Here is a 22,308-nt window from a genome sequence, read left to right on the forward strand (position 1 = left end):
GTTACTCGCACAGACACAGAATTGTTACTGAGGGCCACAGAACCGTTACTTGGGGCCACAGAAACGTTAATCAGGGACACAGAATTGTTACTGAGGGCCACAGAACCGTTACTTAGGGCCACATAAACGTTAATCAGGGACACAGAATTGTTACTGAGGGCCACAGAACCGTTACTTGGGGCCACAGAACCGTTAATCAGGGACACAGAATTGTTACTGAGGGCCACAGAACGTTACTTGGGGCCACAGAAACGTTAATCAGGGACACAGAATTGTTACTGAGGGCCACAGAACTGTTACTTAGGGCCACAGAATTGTTACTCGCACAGACACAGAATTGTTACTCAGGGCCACAGAACTGTTACTGAGGGCCACAGAATTGTTACTCGCACAGACACAGAATTGTTACTCAGGGCCACAGAACTGTTACTGAGGGCCACAGAACTGTTACTTAGGGCCACAGAATTGTTACTCGCACAGACACAGAATTGTTACTGAGGGCCACAGAACTGTTACTTAGGGCCACAGAATTGTTACTCGCACAGACACAGAATTGTTACTCAGGGCCACAGAACTGTTACTGAGGGCCACAGAACTGTTACTTAGGGCCACAGAATTGTTACTCGCACAGACACAGAATTGTTACTCGCACAGACACAGAATTGTTACTGAGAGCCACAGAACTGTTACTTAGGGCCACAGAATTGTTACTAGCACAGACACAGAATTGTTACTCAGGGCCACAGAACTGTTACTGAGGGCCACAGAACTGTTACTTAGGGCCACAGAATTGTTACTCGCACAGACACAGAATTGTTACTCGCACAGACACAGAACTGTTACTGAGGGCCACAGAACTGTTACTTAGGGCCACAAAATTGTTACTCGCACAGACACAGAATTGTTACTCAGGGACACAGAATTGTTACTCAGGGACACATAATCGTTGAATTAAAGAGTATGTCAGACAACATGCAGAGGAGTGGCAGAGGAGGCAATGTTTTAGGAGCGAGCAGACGTGGCAGCAGAGGAAGGGGTTGAGGCAGCACTATTCGCAGCCAGAGGCCAGTGCTCCCGGTGTCATCCAGCGGTCGTGTCTCCACCGACAACCCTGCCGTCATTGATTGGTTGGCTCGGTCGTCTTCCTCTTCCCAGGTCACCTCTGACACCTACAGCCAACGGTCGGTGGGTACGTCAGACACAACCGTTAGTTGGCATGGCCCGGGAGCAAGCCCACTGAAATCACATGTCCTCTACCTGCCCCTGTCCTTTGCTGTTCCCTCACCAAGCGAAGTATCGCATGCTGTGGGCTCAGCCCCACTGTACAGTGAGGAAGAGCTAACAGAGGGCGGTCAGGAACGGGGGGAGACATCGGCCTTTTCAGCAGCCAGGCGAAGAAGTACTGGCGAGGAGAGTGGCTCTGTAGCCGGTCTAGAGACAGGTCTGTCTCCTGACCCAGACGCAGCCGAGGGGGCTAGTAGTGAGGCGGAGACCGTACTTGATGATGAGGAGGTTGATCGCACTTGGCTGCCTCGTCGTCATCAGGCAATTTCTTCGGCATCATCAGGAGAAGAGGGTGCCAGCTTGGCAGCGAGCGAAACAGTCGGTGGGTTGCCCAGGAGGCAGCAGGGTCGCATCAGTGTCAGTGGAGCCAAACGTCCACGGAGTAGAGCACCAGCTCCACTGCAGCCTACCACCACGGCCAGTAGTGGTGCCGGTGCGCACGGAGGAAGTAGCAGTCAGCCAGTGAGGAGTAGCGGGGGCAAAGTTTCCTACTCGGTGGTGTGGCAATTTTTCGTCAAGCCGCCCGAGGAAGTAAACGTAGCCATATGTCGACTATGTGGCCAGAAATGCAAGCGTGGCCAGGGGGCCCATGTTGGGACTACAGCGTTGCGTCAGCATATGCAGCGTCACCATTCGGTGGCCTGGGAAAACCGTGATAAAGATACGGCGGTTCTGCCTGCCCCAGCCCCCGCTCCATCACCCACTCCGTTACTTGCTCCGTCACCCGACGTCGTCAATCACCCTCTATCAGCCAGTCAAGGCTCCAACACCTCTGCTGAGGGGAGTTGTCGCTCGTTGGCATCTTCCGCTCGTTCAGATGCTCCTTCTCCTGCTACTCCTCTTCTCGGATTCCGTCAACAGTCTTTCTTGGAATCCGTTTCCAAGAGACAACAGTTTGCGAGCACGCACCCGACGGTGCAAAAGCTGAACGTCCTCCTGTCCAAGTTGCTGGTGCTGCAGTCCCTCCCTTTCCAACTGGTGGACTCAGCACCTTTCCGAGAAATGATGGCTTGTGCCGCGCCGCGGTGGAGAGTGCCAAGCCGTCATTTCTTTGCCCAAAAGGCAGTGCCAGCCCTGCATTCACATGTAGAAGAGATGGTGGGCCAGTCTTTGAGCATGTCGGTCTCTGCCAAAGTGCACGGCAGCGCCGACGTGTGGAGCTGTAACTACGGTCAGGGACAGTACATGTCATTTACGGCCCACTGGGTGAACGTGGTGCCGGCACAGCCGCACCAGCAACTTGGACAGGTCACGACGCTTTTGCCTCCACGTTTGCACGTCCTTGGTCCAGCAAACATGTCCGCCTCTACCACCTCTTTTTCCGCCGTGTCCTCAGCCGCCACCCCCGTGCCAAGTTCCATTACCCGACCGGCATATCACATGTGCAGGGCGCAACGGTGTCACGCTGTGCTGCACCTGGTATGCCTTGGCGAACGTAGTCACACAGGGGAGGAACTTCTGAGTGTAATGAACAGAGAAATCAACAGATGGCTGTCTCCGCGCAAACTGAAAATCGGAACCATGTTGACCGACAACGGAAAGAACATGGTGTCTGCTCTGCGTCAAGGAAGGTTGTGCCATGCGCCATGCATGGCTCACGTGTTCAATCTGGTTGTCAAGCGGTTCCTAAAATCCATCATCCCACTGCAAGACATCCTTAAAATGTCACGTAAACTGTGCATGCATTTCAGCCATTCCTACACCGCAAAGAACACCCTCATTGAGCTGCAGCGGCAGAACGGAATTCCACAGCATCGCCTGATCTGCGACGTTGCAACAAGGTGGAATTCAACCCTACACATGTTAGACCGCCTTTACGAGCAGCGAAAGGCCATCACCGATTTCCTGATGTTACAAGCGGATAAAGGTACTCCCCTGTGTAACTTAGATGTCAGCCATTGGCAGCTCATGCGTGACACCTGCCGCTTGCTCAGGCCCTTTGAGGAGGCCACGCTATTCGTGAGTCGGCAGGACTATGGGATGAACGACGTCATTCCTCTGTTGCACGTCCTGGAACAAATGCTGTTAACAATGGCTGGTCAGGGTGCGGTAGACGTGGCGCACAGATCTCAACGCCACATGACCCCTGTGGGGGCAGGACAGGAAGAAGAGGACGAGGTAGAGGAGGACATTTGTGCTCAGGAATTATTGAGTGAAATGGGTGGTTTTTCCACTCAGCGGACAGGAGTGGGGGAGCAGGAGCATCTGGTAGAGGAGGAGGAGGAGGAGACAGAGGACCCAGACGCACCGTGGCAGTATGCTGTGGAGATGGAGGCAGGGAGTCCCTCGCATTCCTTGGCACAAATGGCCCATAGCATGCTCGGTTGCTTGCGTAGCGACAGCCGAATAATAACCATCAGACAGAGGGATGACTTTTGGCTGTCCACCTTGTTGGACCCTCGCTACCGGTCCAAAATGGTGGCCTTTTTCACACCTGCTGAGAGGGAGGCCAAAATTACGTACTATAAAAACCACCTATGTAGTCAGTTGGTCTCTGCCTTTGTGCGCCAACGTCCATCCTCAGACACTGTGGGCCCTGTGCGCTCGCGTTCCGCTGACATGGCAGCAGGGGAGGGGTGGGGTGGTAGGAGCAGTGGCAGCTCCACCAGCAGCGGCTGCCTCAGTCTGCAGTCGATGATGAGTAGATTTCTTCACCAGAGCAGTGAGGAAACTACTAACCAGCCGCAGCAGCAGCAGCAGCATCAGGTGGACCTGGAGCAGGAGCTCAAACAACAGGCTTGGGCCTACTTGGACAGCACCCTGCCAACCGAGGTAGACAATCCCCTTGACTACTGGGCAACGAAACTTGACCTTTGGCCCCAACTAGCTGAATTTGCCCTTGAAAGGCTGTCATGCCCGGCCAGTAGCGTGGCATCGGAGCGCGTGTTTAGTGCGGCAGGAGGTATTGTAACTCCGCGGAGGACACGACTGTCCACCCAAAGTGTGGAGAGACTCACGTTTGTGAAAATGAATCAGGCGTGGATTAGTCTGGATTTCAAACCACCAGTTCCTGACACAACTGACTAAATCCGCCATGAATCATGCCTCAAACATGTGCCACTTTCAGGTCTCCTCACACTGCTGGTGTGTTAAATTTTTTGACATAGGGTGCTGGCAGATTACGGGCCTCCTATAGCTGCTGCCAGGCCCCTAATCTGCCATAGGCCCCTATATACCGCCTCCTCATGCTGCTGCCAGGTCCAGAGTCTCTCATGGGTCCCTGTACGGCCTCCCATTGCTGCTGTCTCCATCGCCACACTCTGCCATGTGCCACTTTCAGGTCTCCTCACACTGCTGGTGTGTTGAATTTTTTGACATAGGGTGCTGGCAGATTACGGGCCTCCCATAGCTGCTGCCAGGCCCCTAATCTGCCATGGGCCCCTATATACCGCCTCCTCATGCTGCTGCCAGGTCCAGAGTCTCTCATGGGTCCCTGTACGGCCTCCCATTGCTGCTGTCTCCATCGCCACACTCTGCCATGTGCCACTTTCAGGTCTCCTCACACACTGCTGTTGTGTTGAATTTTTTGACATAGGGTGCTGGCAGATTACGGGCCTCCTATAGCTGCTGCCAGGCCCCTAATCTGCCATAGGCCCCTATATACCGCCTCCTCATGCTGCTGCCAGGTCCAGAGTCTCTCATGGGTCCCTGTACGGCCTCCCATTGCTGCTGTCTCCATCGCCACACTCTGCCATGTGCCACTTTCAGGTCTCCTCACACTGCTGGTGTGTTGAATTTTTTGACATAGGGTGCTGGCAGATTACGGGCCTCCCATAGCTGCTGCCAGGCCCCTAATCTGCCATGGGCCCCTATATACCGCCTCCTCATGCTGCTGCCAGGTCCAGAGTCTCTCATGGGTCCCTGTACGGCCTCCCATTGCTGCTGTCTCCATCGCCACACTCTGCCATGTGCCACTTTCAGGTCTCCTCACACTGCTGGTGTGTTGAATTTTTTGACATAGGGTGCTGGCAGATTACGGGCCTCCTATAGCTGCTGCCAGGCCCCTAATCTGCCATAGGCCCCTATATACCGCCTCCTCATGCTGCTGCCAGGTCCAGAGTCTCTCATGGGTCCCTGTACGGCCTCCCATTGCTGCTGTCTCCATCGCCACACTCTGCCATGTGCCACATTCAGGTCTCTACACACTGCTGGTGTGTTGAATTTTTTGACATAGGGTGCTGGCAGATTACGGGCCTCCTATAGCTGCTGCCAGGCCCCTAATCTGCCATAGGCCCCTATATACCGCCTCCTCATGCTGCTGCCAGGTCCAGAGTCTCTCATGGGTCCCTGTACGGCCTCCCATTGCTGCTGTCTCCATCGCCACACTCTGCCATGTGCCACTTTCAGGTCTCCTCACACTGCTGGTGTGTTGAATTTTTTGACATAGGGTGCTGGCAGATTACGGGCCTCCCATAGCTGCTGCCAGGCCCCTAATCTGCCATGGGCCCCTATATACCGCCTCCTCATGCTGCTGCCAGGTCCAGAGTCTCTCATGGGTCCCTGTACGGCCTCCCATTGCTGCTGTCTCCATCGCCACACTCTGCCATGTGCCACTTTCAGGTCTCCTCACACTGCTGGTGTGTTGAATTTTTTGACATAGGGTGCTGGCAGATTACGGGCCTCCTATAGCTGCTGCCAGGCCCCTAATCTGCCATGGGCCCCTATATACCACCTCCTCCTGCTGCTGCCAGGTCCAGAGTCTCTCATGGGTCCCTGTACGGCCTCCCATTGCTGCTGTCTCCATCGCCACACTCTGCCATGTGCCACTTTCAGGTCTCCTCACACACTGCTGTTGTGTTGAATTTTTTGACATAGGGTGCTGGCAGATAACGGGCCTCCTATAGCTGCTGCCAGGCCCCTAATCTGCCATAGGCCCCTATATACCGCCTCCTCATGCTGCTGCCAGGTCCAGAGTCTCTCATGGGTCCCTGTACAGCCTCCCATTGCTGCTGTCTCCATCGCCACACTCTGCCATGTGCCACATTCAGGTCTCTTCACACTGCTGGTGTGTTGAATTTTTTGACATAGGGTGCTGGCAGATTACGGGCCTCCTATAGCTGCTGCCAGGCCCCTAATCTGCCATAGGCCCCTATATACCACCTCCTCCTGCTGCTGCCAGGTCCAGAGTCTCTCATGGGTCCCTGTACGGCCTCCCATTGCTGCTGTCTCCATCGCCACACTCTGCCATGTGCCACTTTCAGGTCTCCTCACACTGCTGGTGTGTTGAATTTTTTGACATAGGGTGCTGGCAGTTTACGGGCCTCCTATAGCTGCTGCCAGGCCCCTAATCTGCCATAGTCCCCTATATACCGCCTCCTCATGCTGCTGCCAGGTCCAGAGTCTCTCATGGGTCCCTGTACGGCCTCTCATTGCTGCTGTCTCCATCGCCACACTCTGCCATGTGCCACTTTCAGGTCTCCTCACACTGCTGGTGTGTTGAATTTTTTGACATAGGGTGCTGGCAGATTACGGGCCTCCCATAGCTGCTGCCAGGCCCCTAATCTGCCATGGGCCCCTATATACCGCCTCCTCATGCTGCTGCCAGGTCCAGAGTCTCTCATGGGTCCCTGTACGGCCTCCCATTGCTGCTGTCTCCATCGCCACACTCTGCCATGTGCCACTTTCAGGTCTCCTCACACTGCTGTTGTGTTGAATTTTTTGACATAGGGTGCTGGCAGATTACGGGCCTCCTATAGCTGCTGCCAGGCCCCTAAACTGCCATAGGCCCCTATATACCGCCTCCTCATGCTGCTGCCAGGTCCAGAGTCTCTCATGGGTCCCTGTACGGCCTCCCATTGCTGCTGTCTCCATCGCCACACTCTGCCATGTGCCACTTTCAGGTCTCTTCACACTGCTGGTGTGTTGAATTTTTTTGACATAGGGTGCTGGCAGATTACGGGCCTCCTATAGCTGCTGCCAGGCCCCTAATCTGCCATAGGCCCCTATATACCGCCTCCTCATGCTGCTGCCAGGTCCAGAGTCTCTCATGGGTCCCTGTACGGCCTCCCATTGCTGCTGTCTCCATCGCCACACTCTGCCATGTGCCACTTTCAGGTCTCCTCACACTGCTGGTGTGTTGAATTTTTTGACATAGGGTGCTGGCAGATTACGGGCCTCCTATAGCTGCTGCCAGGCCCCTAATCTGCCATAGGCCCCTATATACCACCTCCTCCTGCTGCTGCCAGGTCCAGAGTCTCTCATGGGTCCCTGTACGGCCTCCCATTGCTGCTGTCTCCATCGCCACACTCTGCCATGTGCCACTTTCAGGTCTCCTCACACACTGCTGTTGTGTTGAATTTTTTGACATAGGGTGCTGGCAGATAACGGGCCTCCTATAGCTGCTGCCAGGCCCCTAATCTGCCATAGGCCCCTATATACCGCCTCCTCATGCTGCTGCCAGGTCCAGAGTCTCTCATGGGTCCCTGTACGGCCTCCCATTGCTGCTGTCTCCATCGCCACACTCTGCCATGTGCCACATTCAGGTCTCTTCACACTGCTGGTGTGTTGAATTTTTTGACATAGGGTGCTGGCAGATTACGGGCCTCCTATAGCTGCTGCCAGGCCCCTAATCTGCCATAGGCCCCTATATACCACCTCCTCCTGCTGCTGCCAGGTCCAGAGTCTCTCATGGGTCCCTGTACGGCCTCCCATTGCTGCTGTCTCCATCGCCACACTCTGCCATGTGCCACTTTCAGGTCTCCTCACACACTGCTGTTGTGTTGAATTTTTTGACATAGGGTGCTGGCAGATTACGGGCCTCCTATAGCTGCTGCCAGGCCCCTAATCTGCCATAGGCCCCTATATACCGCCTCCTCATGCTGCTGCCAGGTCCAGAGTCTCTCATGGGTCCCTGTACGGCCTCCCATTGCTGCTGTCTCCATCGCCACACTCTGCCATGTGCCACATTCAGGTCTCTTCACACTGCTGGTGTGTTGAATTTTTTGACATAGGGTGCTGGCAGATTACGGGCCTCCTATAGCTGCTGCCAGGCCCCTAATCTGCCATAGGCCCCTATATACCGCCTCCTCATGCTGCTGCCAGGTCCAGAGTCTCTCATGGGTCCCTGTACGGCCTCCCATTGCTGCTGTCTCCATCGCCACACTCTGCCATGTGCCACTTTCAGGTCTCCTCACACTGCTGGTGTGTTGAATTTTTTGACATAGGGTGCTGGCAGATTACAGGCCTCCCATAGCTGCTGCCAGGCCCCTAATCTGCCATGGGCCCCTATATACCGCCTCCTCATGCTGCTGCCAGGTCCAGAGTCTCTCATGGGTCCCTGTACGGCCTCCCATTGCTGCTGTCTCCATCGCCACACTCTGCCATGTGCCACTTTCAGGTCTCCTCACACTGCTGGTGTGTTGAATTTTTTGACATAGGGTGCTGGCAGATTACGGGCCTCCCATTGCTGCTGCCAGGCACGTAATCTGCCATGGGCCCCCGTACCGACTCCTCATGCTCTGACGTTGCAACAAGGTGTAATTCAACCCTACATATGTTAGACCGCCTTTACGAACAGCTAAAGGCCATCACAGATTTCCTGATGTTAAAAGCGGATAAAGGTACTCCCTGTGTAACTTAGATGTCAGCCATTGTCAGCTCATGCGTGACACCTGCGCTTGCTCAGGCCCTTTGAGGAGGCCACGCTATTCGTGAGTCGGCAGGACTATGGGATGAATGAGGTCAAATCGGCCATGGGCCCCCGTACCGCCTGTTCACGCTGATGCTGGTCCCACAGTGTGACCTGGGTCCTGTACGGCCTCCCATTGCTTCCACTCTGCCATGTGCCACTTTGAAATCTCCTCACACTCCTGCGGTTGTCCATTTTGTCATAGGTTGCTGGCAGATTACAGGCCTTCCATTGGTGCCGCCAGGCCCCATATCGGCCATGGGCCCCCGTACCGCCTGGTCACGCTGCTGCTGGTCCCACAGTGTGAACTGGGTCCCTGTACGGCCTCCCATTGCTTCCACTCTGCCATGTGCCACTTTGAAATCTCCTCACACTCCTGCGGTTTTCCATTTTGTCATAGGTTGCTGGCAGATTAGCGGCCTTCCATAGGTGCCGCCAGGCCCCATATCGGCCATGGGCCCCCGTACCTCCTGGTCACGCTGCTGCTGGTCCCACAGTGTGACCTGGGTCCCTGTACGGCCTCCCATTGCTTCCACTCTGCCATGTGCCACTTTGAGTTCTCCTTACACTCCTGCGGTTTTCCATTTTGTCATAGGTTGCTGGCAGATTAGCGGCCTCCCATAGGTGCCGCCAGGCCCCATATCGGCCATGGGCCCCCGTACCTCCTGGTCATGCTGCTGCTGGTCCCACAATGTGACCTGGGTCCCTGTACGGCCTCCCATTGCTTCCACTCTGCCATGTGCCACTTTGAGGTCTCCTTACACTCCTGCGGTTTTCCATTTTGTCATAGGTTGCTGGCAGATTAGCGACCTTCCATAGGTGCCGCCAGGCCCCATATCGGCCATGGGCCCCCGTACCTCCTGGTCACCTGCTGCTGGTCCCACAGTGTGACCTGGGTCCCTGTACGGCCTCCCATTGCTTCCACTCTGCCATGTGCCACTTTGAGGTCTCCTTACACTCCTGCGGTTTTCCATTTTGTCATAGGTTGCTGGCAGATTAGCGGCCTTCCATAGGTGCCGCCAGGCCCCATATCGGCCATGGGCCCCCGTACCTCCTGGTCACGCTGCTGCTGGTCCCACAGTGTGACCTGGGTCCCTGTACGGCCTCCCATTGCTTCCACTCTGCCATGTGCCACTTTGAGGTCTCCTTACACTCCTGCGGTTTTCCATTTTGTCATAGGTTGCTGGTAGATTAGCGGCCTTCCATAGGTGCCGCCAGGCCCCATATCGGCCATGGGCCCCCGTACCTCCTGGTCACGCTGCTGCTGGTCCCACAGTGTGACCTGGGTCCCTGTACGGCCTCCCATTGCTGCTGCCAGGAGGCAGCAGGGTCGCAGCTGTGTCAGTGGAGGCAAACGGCCACGGAGTAGAGCATCAGCTCCACTGCAGCCTACCACCACAGCCAGTAGTGGTGCCGGTGTGCACGGAGGAAGTAGCAGTCAGCCAGTGAGGAGTAGCGGGTGCAAAGTTTCCTACTCGGCGGTGTGGCAAGTTTTCGTCAAGCCGCCCGAGGAAGTAAACGTAGCCTAATGTCGACTATGTGGCCAGAAAGTCAAGCGTGGCCAGGGGGCCCATGTTGGGACTACAGCGTTGCGTCAGCAAATGCAGCGTCGCCATTCGGTGGCCTGTGAAAAACGTGATAAAGATACGGCGGTTCTGCCTGCCCCAGGCCAGGGTTCCATTTTGTCATAGGGTGCTGGCAGATTAGCGGCCTTCCATAGGTTACGCCAGGCTTCATATCGGCCATGGGCCCCCGTACCTCCTGGTCACGCTGCTGCTGGTCCCACAGTGTGACCTGGGTCCCTGTACGGCCTCCCATTGCTTCCACTCTGCCATGTGCCACTTTGAGGTCTCCTTACACTCCTGCGGTTTTCCATTTTGTCATAGGTTGCTGGCAGATTAGCGGCCTTCCATAGGTGCCGCCAGGCCCCATATCGGCCAGGGGCCCCCGTACCGCCTGGTCACGCTGCTGCTGAGCCCACAGTGTGACCTGGGTCCCTGTACGGCCTCCTATTGCTTCCACTCTGCCATGTGCCACTTTGAAATCTCCTCACACTCCTGCGGTTGTCCATTTTGTCATAGGTTGCTGGCAGATTACAGGCCTCCCATAGGTGCCGCCAGGCCCCAAATCGGCCATGGGCCCCCGTACCGCCTGGTCACGCTGCTGCTGGGCCCACAGTGTGACCTGGGTCCCTGTACGGCCTCCCATTGCTTGCACTCTGCCATGTGCCACTTTGAAATCTCCTCACACTCCTGCGGTTGTCCATTTTGTCATAGGTTGCTGGCAGATTACAGGCCTTCCATTGGTGCCGCCAGGCCCCATATCGGCCATGGGCCCCCGTACCGCCTGGTCACGCTGCTGCTGAGCCCACAGTGTGACCTGGGTCCCTGTACGGCCTCCCATTGCTTCCACTCTGCCATGTGCCACTTTGAGGTCTCCTTACACTCCTGCGGTTTTCTATTTTGTCATAGGTTGCTGGCAGATTAGCGGCCTTCCATAGGTGCCGCCAGGCCCCATATCGGCCATGGGCCCCCGTACCTCCTGGTCACGCTGCTGCTGGTCCCACAGTGTGACCTGGGTCCCTGTACGGCCTCCCATTGCTTCCACTCTGCCATGTGCCACTTTGAGGTCTCCTTACACTCCTGCGGTTTTCCATTTTGTCATAGGTTGCTGGCAGATTAGCGGCCTTCCATAGGTGCCGCCAGGCCCCATATCGGCCAGGGGCCCCCGTACCGCCTGGTCACGCTGCTGCTGAGCCCACAGTGTGACCTGGGTCCCTGTACGGCCTCCTATTGCTTCCACTCTGCCATGTGCCACTTTGAAATCTCCTCACACTCCTGCGGTTGTCCATTTTGTCATAGGTTGCTGGCAGATTACAGGCCTCCCATAGGTGCCGCCAGGCCCCAAATCGGCCATGGGCCCCCGTACCGCCTGGTCACGCTGCTGCTGGGCCCACAGTGTGACCTGGGTCCCTGTACGGCCTCCCATTGCTTCCACTCTGCCATGTGCCACTTTGAAATCTCCTCACACTCCTGCGGTTGTCCATTTTGTCATAGGTTGCTGGCAGATTACAGGCCTTCCATTGGTGCTGCCAGGCCCCATATCGGCCATGGGCCCCCGTACCGCCTGGTCACGCTGCTGCTGAGCCCACAGTGTGACCTGGGTCCCTGTACGGCCTCCCATTGCTTCCACTCTGCCATGTGCCACTTTGAGGTCTCCTTACACTCCTGCGGTTTTCCATTTTGTCATAGGTTGCTGGCAGATTAGCGGCCTTCCATAGGTGCCGCCAGGCCCGATATCGGCCATGGGCCCCCGTACCTCCTGGTCACGCTGCTGCTGGTCCCACAGTGTGACCTGGGTCCCTGTACGGCCTCCCATTGCTTCCACTCTGCCATGTGCCACTTTGAGGTCTCCTTACACTCCTGCGGTTTTCCATTTTGTCATAGGTTGCTGGCAGATTAGCGGCCTTCCATAGGTGCCGCCAGGCCCCATATCGGCCATGGGCCCCTGTACCTCCTGGTCACGCTGCTGCTGGTCCCACAGTGTGACCTGGGTCCCTGTACGGCCTCCCATTGCTTCCACTCTGCCATGTGCCACTTTGAAATCTCCTCACACTCCTGCGGTTGTCCATTTTGTCATAGGTTGCTGGCAGATTACAGGCCTTCCATTGGTGCCGCCAGGCCCCATATCGGCCATGGGCCCCCGTACCTCCTGGTCACGCTGCTGCTGGTCCCACAGTGTGACCTGGGTCCCTGTACGGCCTCCCATTGCTTCCACTCTGCCATGTGCCACTTTGAAATCTCCTAACACTCCTGCGGTTGTCCATTTTGTCATAGGTTGCTGGCAGATTACAGGCCTTCCATTGGTGCCGCCAGGCCCCATATCGGCCATGGGCCCCCATACCGCCTGGTCACGCTGCTGCTGGGCCCACAGTGTGACCTGGGTCCCTGTACGGCCTCCCATTGCTGCTGCCAGGAGGCAGCAGGGTCGCAGCTGTGTCAGTGGAGGCAAACGGCCACGGAGTAGAGCAGCAGCTCCACTGCAGCCTACCACCACAGCCAGTAGTGGTGCCGGTGTGCACGGAGGAAGTAGCAGTCAGCCAGTGAGGAGTAGCGGGTGCAAAGTTTCCTACTCGGCGGTGTGGCAAGTTTTCGTCAAGCCGCCCGAGGAAGTAAACGTAGCCTAATGTCGACTATGTGGCCAGAAAGTCAAGCGTGGCCAGGGGGCCCATGTTGGGACTACAGCGTTGCGTCAGCATATGCAGCGTCGCCATTCGGTGGCCTGTGAAAAACGTGATAAAGATACGGCGGTTCTGCCTGCCCCAGGCCAGGGTTCCATTTTGTCATAGGGTGCTGGCAGATTAGCGGCCTTCCATAGGTTACGCCAGGCCCCATATCGGCCATGGGCCCCCGTACCTCCTGGTCACGCTGCTGCTGGTCCCACAGTGTGACCTGGGTCCCTGTACGGCCTCCCATTGCTTCCACTCTGCCATGTGCCACTTTGAGGTCTCCTTACACTCCTGCGGTTTTCCATTTTGTCATAGGTTGCTGGCAGATTAGCGGCCTTCCATAGGTGCCGCCAGGCCTCATATCGGCCATGGGCCCCCGTACCGCCTGGTCACGCTGCTGCTGAGCCCACAGTGTGACCTGGGTCCCTGTACGGCCTCCTATTGCTTCCACTCTGCCATGTGCCACTTTGAAATCTCCTCACACTCCTGCGGTTGTCCATTTTGTCATAGGTTGCTGGCAGATTACAGGCCTCCCATAGGTGCCGCCAGGCCCCAAATCGGCCATGGGCCCCCGTACCGCCTGGTCACGCTGCTGCTGGGCCCACAGTGTGACCTGGGTCCCTGTACGGCCTCCCATTGCTTGCACTCTGCCATGTGCCACTTTGAAATCTCCTCACACTCCTGCGGTTTCCATTTTGTCATAGGTTGCAGGCAGATTACAGGCCTTCCATAGGTGCCACCAGGCCCCAAATCGGCCATGGGCCCCCGTACCGCCTGGTCACGCTGCTGCTGGGCCCACAGTGTGACCTGGGTCCCTGTACCGCCTCCCATTGCTCCCACTCTGCCATGTGCCACTTTCAGGTCTCCTCACACTCCTGCTGGGTTCCATTTTGTCATAGGTTGCTGTATGGCCTCCCATTGCTGCTGCCTCCACCGCCACACTGTGGCTCCAAACACTGGTTTTGGCCCCGTGACTGGCCAAATGAGTGAAGTGTGCGGTGATTCTAAGATCGATGGCACTCATCTGCATGTCATACTGACTGACAGTATTATTTCTCTTCCCCAGCAGACTCCAAGGGCATTTAAATTAAAGGTACAGTGTTCTGCACTAATATTAAGTCTCTCTGAAGCCTAGAAACACCCTTTTTTTAAGTTAAATTCACAGCAAATTTATTCAACTCGAATCTAATATTGTCCACGAATTCGCCGAATCAGTCGAATCGAATTTTTCATTTCTTCGCTCATCTCTAGTGATAATTATCAACAGGATAATATGTAGTTTAATACACTCATTAATAGAAATCTCAAACTAGTCCTTTAGATGTAGTAATTTCTATTTTTCCCCTGGTAAGGCTGCATGGAACAGTTCCTTCTAGTCTTAGGGTCACAGCACTCACTGAGTACATTATATCTATGGAGAAGCAGTGTTGACACCCTGGCATAGTGTGTTGGGACTACAGAACACCTCCTCTCCAAAAACATAGGGGAGGTGTCCTGTAGTTCATAGAGATAGTTAGGAACAATGTAACTTAAAGCAGTATTAAACCTAAAACCTTAGTGTGTTATAGTACAGCTTAGCATTCCTTCGATGTGTCGGCTGCATCAGTTCTCTTTTCTTTGGCTTTTTCCCCTCTGCTTTCACCTGGTGATCTGGCCAGTAACACACCTCCTATGTTAGTGAGACACAATTCTGGAGGAATGAGCACAGGAGGCACAACAGACAGCAGCATTGTCAGTCTGGGGGAGGGGAGTGCTAAATACACCAGCAGATTTAAATACAATACCAAATAGAAGCCAAACTCCAGCTTACACTTTATAATCAGTTACAGAAACATTTTTATTTCCTTTTGGGATACATGTTTTGCAAGAAAAAGTTGATTATTTTATTCAGCCCCGCCAGGGTTAAATGGCTTTTCTTATCCATGTAAAGGGATATATTCTGCTGGAGAGCTTGAGCTTCTGAAAACCAACAGACTTACTGTCTGGATCACCAGATGGAAATAGAAAGAAACTAATACAGCCATCCCACCTAAGAATTGGCAAGCTGCAATGTAATACAATTTTTGCTTTTGGGTTTAATACCACTTTAAAGCAGTACAGCAGAGGAGGACAGCACAGGGAATTTAACAGAACAAAAGGAACCAAAATGCGAGAAGTTCATTGTTGGGGTTTACATACATTTACAAGTATAATAGACAAACAAATTAAACTGAGTTAATATGTTTTTTTAATAGTTGAATCACGGATGACAGAGCCAGGAAGATCAAACACAATACAACAACAAATTACAATATTTTGGTAAACAGAAACAATTGAGTAATGTCCGTGATAGTACTGCTTGGACCTTGACGAAGGGGACACTCCCCAAAAGCTTGTCCTCAAAATTGTATGTTAGTGCAAATAAAAAAAGTATCACGGAGAGTACTCAATTGTTTCTGTCGCATATGCACTAATACAGCTCCAATCACCTCAAGCAATATTTTGGTAGAAACACAATACATTCAACACAATGCAACGTCAAACGTTCTCTACTTAAGTGAACATATGCTGGTCGTCGAAAAATGACATCAAATGGTGATGCCATATTGAGCGTCCATCATCTGTCAGAAAGGAAAAACATAATTTATAAATTAATCGTAAAAAAGAGGGGAAAAAACAAAATGTAAATCAGTTATAAAAAAATAATTAAAGGAGTAATAAAGGCTGTTAGTTTTTTTTTCTTAAAATAAAAAACATGTTTGAATAATGCCTGGTATACACGATCAGAAAATTGGATAAAAGAAAACACTTTCAGAGCGATCGTCTGATAATCTGATCCCCTGGACATACTTGTTTAGAATCTTAGGCAAATGGGGTTTTGGACCTGCTTTTTTGGGGGGTACTTCAGGTCTTGAAATTTGTCTGCAAGCTCAGGTACAGCTACAAGGCCATTGTTCTCGACCGATTTCTATTGTTCGGGGTACGAGACAGGGGTGTCCCCCTCCCCTTTGATTTTTGCCATCGCAATAGAGACCATGGCTGTCCGGACCGATGCTGACATAAAGGGGCTGCATTATGGGTCGCAGGAGCATAGGTGTGCCTTGTTCACAGACAACCTTCTCCTCTTTGTAACCTCCCCATTCCCCCCCATGGAATGTTTTAGGCTTTTCCAGATTTCCCACTTTTTATGATCCTTTTGGTCAGAGGGGCAGGAACAATATAGGATCACTCGGTACGGGAAATGGTGTAAGCAGGATGGTCAGCGGAGGGTATATCGCTCATTTATTGGTTGCTTCTAAGATCGGGGATGGATACACTACTAATTAATTAATATTGAGCAATATAAAATGACACACAGAACAAATACCTCTATTACACGTGTTCTCGCAGGCTTCCATAGTAAGAAAATTATTTTCATTTCCTTGACAACCACCATAGGTGAATATCTCGCATGTGCCCGAAAACCTATTATAATAATAGCGCAGGAAAGCCCCATGACATGGACCAACTTCTGGAGACAAAGCACAGACTTCACCACCTGGCCCCACTTCTGAAAATGAAATATCAATGGAAAATGAAATAATGGGTGATAAACATGATTGTAGAAACCTCACAGAAAAAAAGGTTATCAGCGATGGATACACCACTAATGAATCAATATTGAACCACATAAAATGATGCATTGAACAAATACCTGTTTGGCACTTCTTCTCGCAGGCTTCCTTAGTTTCAAAATTATTTGCATTTCCTAAACAACCACCATAGGTGAAGATCTGGCAAGTGCCGGTCCGCTTATCATAGTAAAAGCGCTCCATAGCCGCCTTACATGGACCGACGTCTGGAGGCCAGTAACACACATTACCTGAAAAAAAAATACTTCTGATTATAAAATAGCAATGGAACATTAGATAAACAGGTACTAAACATGACTGTTGAAACCTTACAGAAAAAAAAGGTAATCCAGGATGGATACACCACTAAAGAATCAATACTGAGCAACATAAAATGATGCACAGAATAAATACCTCTATTACATTTGTGCTCGCAGACTTCTATAGTATAAAAATTGTTTGCATTTCCTCCACAACCACCATAGATGAATTTATCACAAATGTCCATATCCTTATTATAGTAATAGCGCGGCATAGCCGCAAAACATCGACCGACTTCTTTAGGCAAGGCACAGATTGTAGGATGCATCACAACTAAATATGAAATAGAAATGGAAAAAGAAACAATGGGTGATAAAAAAGACTTACAAAAGCTACAGAAAAAAGGTTCATCAGGGTTAGATATACCGTTAGAGAAGGCCGGAGCTCATACCTCCCAACCCCCTGATATCCATCAGTCTGTCCTGTAATATCAATCACATTTTATAAGCAAACTATTATTCATTACTGATAGCGATATCTTGTTCCAGGTCAGGCATTCAAAGAAAGGCCAGCATGTCTCTCTGAGCTTACAGTAGACAGAAACTGACCTGCCTAACTGAGCTTAGTCAGCAGCTCTAAATCAACAGAGTTTCCAGAGAGAAAACAATAAATATGGTCCACAGGATTGGGAACCGACCCTAGTCTGAGGACTCCCAGTGAAACCAAACCCACTACAGTTTTTGTAGAGGAAGAGATCCAGATCGAATACCAAAAGTGACCATGAAGCCACAAACCTCCCATCAAACACTTTTCTAGACAATTTACACACACACACTTATGCTCAGTACTATACCAGACTGACCTTGAGCTGTAGAGAATGAGAGGAACTGAACCACCAACAGACTGGTGGCAATCACAGCAAGGGAACACATAGTTGTCATGTTGAAGCCTTGCCTAACAAAGGCAATGAGGAGCTGGTGTTTCCCTGTGGACTGCACATGATTCCAAATTGATATTTATAGAGAGAAGAGAGACCACACCCACAGCAGGACTGACCAGGTCAATTGGTCTGTCCCCGGGAGTGGCCTCAATAACTATGGTGGGGGGGGGGGGATGAAGTCAATATTTTTCTTCAATGTTAATATCAGAATTTGCATTGCAGAAATGTCTGAACTTAATACAAAAAGAAAGTATGAACATAAATTATAAAGCCTTACCAATCTCTGGCATTGTTGATAATGAAAGTTTTGGAGGTCTGGGCATTTTTTAGAAGGAGGGGTGTGAAACTGCTTGCCTATCCTGAAATATGTATGTAATTATTACAACCAGAACATGCAAAACTGGCCATATACATGAGATCAGTGTTTCAATACCATCATTTCTTATTTTATAGACATAAACACAACATTTCAGCAAAAGCAGCCTTTTAGAGGAATCATAAAGCTACCCTTTGGGAACAAACACTTATACAGACAAGATACAACCAGCATGAAGGCAAATGGTGTGTGACATTAAAACCAGCACATACTAGTACATTATGTCAGACTTACCTTTGAAACAGAGCCCTCCAGCGCTGAGCTATCACCACTGACGGCACTTCCGTTTTCACCCAGTTGTCCTTCCAGGTTAGCGCTCTCCATCCATTTGAATGGCTGGTCCGAGATGACATCATTCCTGCACATGTGCATGCAAGTCACCATCACGACACAACACTCTCTGCATTCAGGACACATTCAGTGAATGTAGAGTGCACTGAGCATGCATTGTGACATGATTGGCTGGAGCAGATGTGAATATCTCCTGCATGGAGCAAGGTTAGGAGATATCCACAGTACCTACAGGTGATACTTATCATAAGCTTACAAAATTCAATATAGCAGTTTACTATATGCCATTAAGCATCTGGGACAATTAAACTTACAAAGTTCTCTTTTAGTTTCCTCTAAATTAACCCTTTTCCCTTTATTTAATTTTGAAGAGGTGACTCTCCTGTGCTCTCCTGCCTAGTGTGAATTTGGGGATGACAGGAGCAGGGGCGGACTGACCATTTGGAAACTTGGGCATTGCCCGAGGGCCCGGGGTCAGTAGGGGGCCCCATGAGATGCCCATGGTACCTTTTTCATAGGCTTGTTTGAGTTTCAGCAAGGACACAGGGGCCCCATGATCCCCTATTGCCCGGGGGCCCCATGAGTTGTCAGTCCGCCACTGGACAGGAGAGGATGACTTTGAGCATGGATGAAGTCTACGCTATGCCCTATTAAACCTGAACCCAGGCTGACCTTTTTTACTGTTTGATGTGCCATAAGCTATATCTCTAAAGCCGCTTGTTAGAATTCCAACCCTATTGCTTGAGGCTGCAGATGTAGCAGCAGATGCACATGGAGATTCCTATGGAGTAGTGGAAGATGTGCAAAGAAAGGTAAAAGAATTGCAGGTCTTATTTTTATTAAACCTTTAACAATACTATGCATGTGTTGGCCGATTCTGCTTCTCAGTTTTGTGTGGACCTTTCCACATATTGTAGGCAACACAGGCATTCTAACAGATATGCTACCTAATTGGTACAGGTTATACAGGTTATAAAAATGTTATTATTAATTGTATACAATTTTTGTGTACTGATTGGCATAGTAGTTAGTATCCAGTTGTTTATCATATTACATGCATTGTGACATGATCTGCTGGAACAGATGTGAATATCTCCTGCATGGAGAAAGTTTAGGAGATATTCACCATACCTACAGGTAACATTTTTCATAAGCCTACCTGTAGGACAAAATTCAATATAGACGTTTACTATATGGCTTTAAGCATCTGGTACCATTAAACTTACAAAGCTCTCCTTTAGTTTCCTCTAAATTAACCCTTTTCCCCTTTTTTTTTTTTAACTTTGAAGAGGTCACTCTCCTGTGCTCCCCTGCCTAGTGGTCAGTTTTTAATAGGAAATCAGAGGGACTGTCAACAGAGCAGTCTACTTTTTTAAACAAGTACATGGTACAGCAGGCAAATAGCAGGAAAATGAAATGTTGGGTTTACAACAACCATAGTTACATAGTTAGTCTGGCTGAAAAAAGACAAACGTCCATCCAGTTCAACCATTAAAAAAAAAACAAAAGTTATAATCCTACACCCACAGTTGATCCACAGGAAGGCAAAAAAACCAGCAAAGCACGATCCAATTTGCTCCTGCAGGGAAACAAATTCCTTCCTGATCCCTCGAGAGGCAATTGGATATTCCCTGGATCAACTTTATCTATAAATGTTAGTATTTATTTTTATCTCATTACATTTTTTAGGATTATCAGCAACCATGTCAAATTGACCATCTGGTCTACCATTATTTTCATTGTCACCCATGGCAACCAAAATAATAAAAATCATCAATGCATTGCACTTTTTATCATTGTCAGAACTCCTTTTTTCAGTGTCTGACAGGGCAATGTCTGCGGAGGAACCACACAAAGCAAAGCGATTGTAACTTCTGTATAAACAAACTCCACTGACAAATGATACTCTGCCAGCAACTGACCTGTCCTTCATTACATAAGTCAACATTTGGGTAGGTAACCTTGATCTCTTCAAGTACACGTGTGCTGTCTGGCACATCAACCAACATCGTATTTGGCATCACATCATTGTTAACTTTTTAGTGGGTAGTGTGCAAGATTTCTGCTACGTGCTTTCCCTTGCTTGGCCCTTCTATTTTGGGTTTATTCTAGAGCAGAAAACACACCTTTGACTATAAGCTGTTCTGCAGTCCTTCCATCTGCCACAGAAGAAATAATGTCCAATCCACTGTTACACACAGAGGCCCCTTTCCATATTGGTAATAAACGTTTGGTCAAACTGTTCCACTCAGTTTTATCTGTGCTCCAATAAAAAGTACTTTTCAGCAGCAATCCATTTGTCCAATCAGACACATAAGAGCAGAGTGGCTGAGCAGCAGACACATTGCAGATTTCATACAAACCATACTAAATTGCGATAACACATTTTAAACACAGCCGGTTGCATTATGACAATCCTAGCACTGTGATCTTGAGGCCCTTCATTAAACACATGAACATTTTCATCTATTTGATTTTAAATTTTTGCAACCCACATTAACATATTGTTCTTACTAGATGAAGGATACACTTTCATCAACTTGGGTGGCTCCACAGTTGTCCTGGGTAACCTCTGGCTCTGGACACCAAACCCCTTACAGCAGTAGTAAACTGTACCTAAAAATAAATAATAAATAAGATTCAGATAATTTGTTTGTTGCATGTTTATGCACTTTTTTATGCACTTTTATGCGTTTCATTCAATTTGAGTCCAAATTTTGGACGTGTCACTTATTAGTCCGTTTTTTGGGCTAAATTTATACATTCCTGTTTGTTCACACCATCACTTTGGATCCTAATTTAGGATCTATGTACACTTATACCATACGCTTAGTATTGGTCTGCGATTGCCATCCTTGAGGTGGTGCAATATTCACTGTTTACACTTTTGGATCCATTAAGGATCGGTTCACCATTATATTTATATATTTGTAGATCCCTGGAAGATCAGGTCACTGTTTATGTGTTGTGTTTTGTTGCACATTGTGTCACTTTTTGTACAGTATATGTACTTTTATATACTATTTAAATATTAAGTATTAGTTATATTATCATCAGAGTAGCGCTGCATCATTTCCTTTATTTCATTCAAGCCGTGATTTATCATAATTGTGATGATTATGGCTTACAGCTCATGAAAACCCCAAATCCACAATCTCAGAAAATGAGAATATTCCATGCAATCAATAAAACAAGGATTGTACATAGAACAATATTGGACCTCTGAAAAGTAGAAGCATACATATGTACTCAGTACTTGGTTTGGGCCCCTTTTGCAGCAATTACTGCCTCAATGCGGCATGGCATGGAAGCTATCAGCCTGTGGCACTGCTGAGGTGTTATGGAAGACCAGGATGATTCACTAGCGGCCTTCAGCTCTTCTGCATTGTTCGGTCTCATGTTTCTCGTCTTTCTCTTGGCAATGCCCCATAGATTCTCTATGGGGTTCAGGTCAGGCGAGTTTGCTGGCCAATCAAGCACAGTAATCCCAAGGTCATTGAACCAGGTTTTGGTGCTTTTGGCAGTGTGGGCAGGTGCCAAGTCCTGCTGGAAAATGAAGTCAGCATCCCCAAAAAGCTCATCTGCGGAAGGAAGCATGAAGTGCTCCAAAATCTCCTGGTGGACGGCTGCATTGATCCTGGATTTAATGAAGCACAGTGGACCAACACCAGCAGATGACATGGCTCCCCAAATCAACACAGACTGTGGAAA

General features: G+C 50.5%; 1 protein-coding gene across 1 annotated transcript in view; it reads right to left on the reverse strand.

The window, feature by feature from the left end:
• LOC149454734 (papilin-like) overlaps window positions 1–22,308 on the reverse strand; it is a 140,278-nt gene that overhangs the window by 16,589 nt on the left and 101,381 nt on the right. The window contains exons 15-18 of the mRNA XM_089687123.1: window positions 17,853–17,982; window positions 17,144–17,323; window positions 16,807–16,980; window positions 16,486–16,647 (exon numbers count right to left, since the gene is read on the reverse strand). Coding sequence (XP_089543249.1) covers window positions 16,486–16,647; window positions 16,807–16,980; window positions 17,144–17,323; window positions 17,853–17,982 — 646 coding nt within the window. The remainder of the gene's footprint in view (window positions 1–16,485; window positions 16,648–16,806; window positions 16,981–17,143; window positions 17,324–17,852; window positions 17,983–22,308) is intronic.

Source organism: Staurois parvus, unplaced genomic scaffold, assembly GCF_062004578.1.
Source record: "Staurois parvus isolate SC_StPar_1 unplaced genomic scaffold, SC_StPar_1.0 ptg000418l, whole genome shotgun sequence".
Taxonomy (NCBI): Eukaryota; Metazoa; Chordata; class Amphibia; order Anura; family Ranidae; genus Staurois; species Staurois parvus.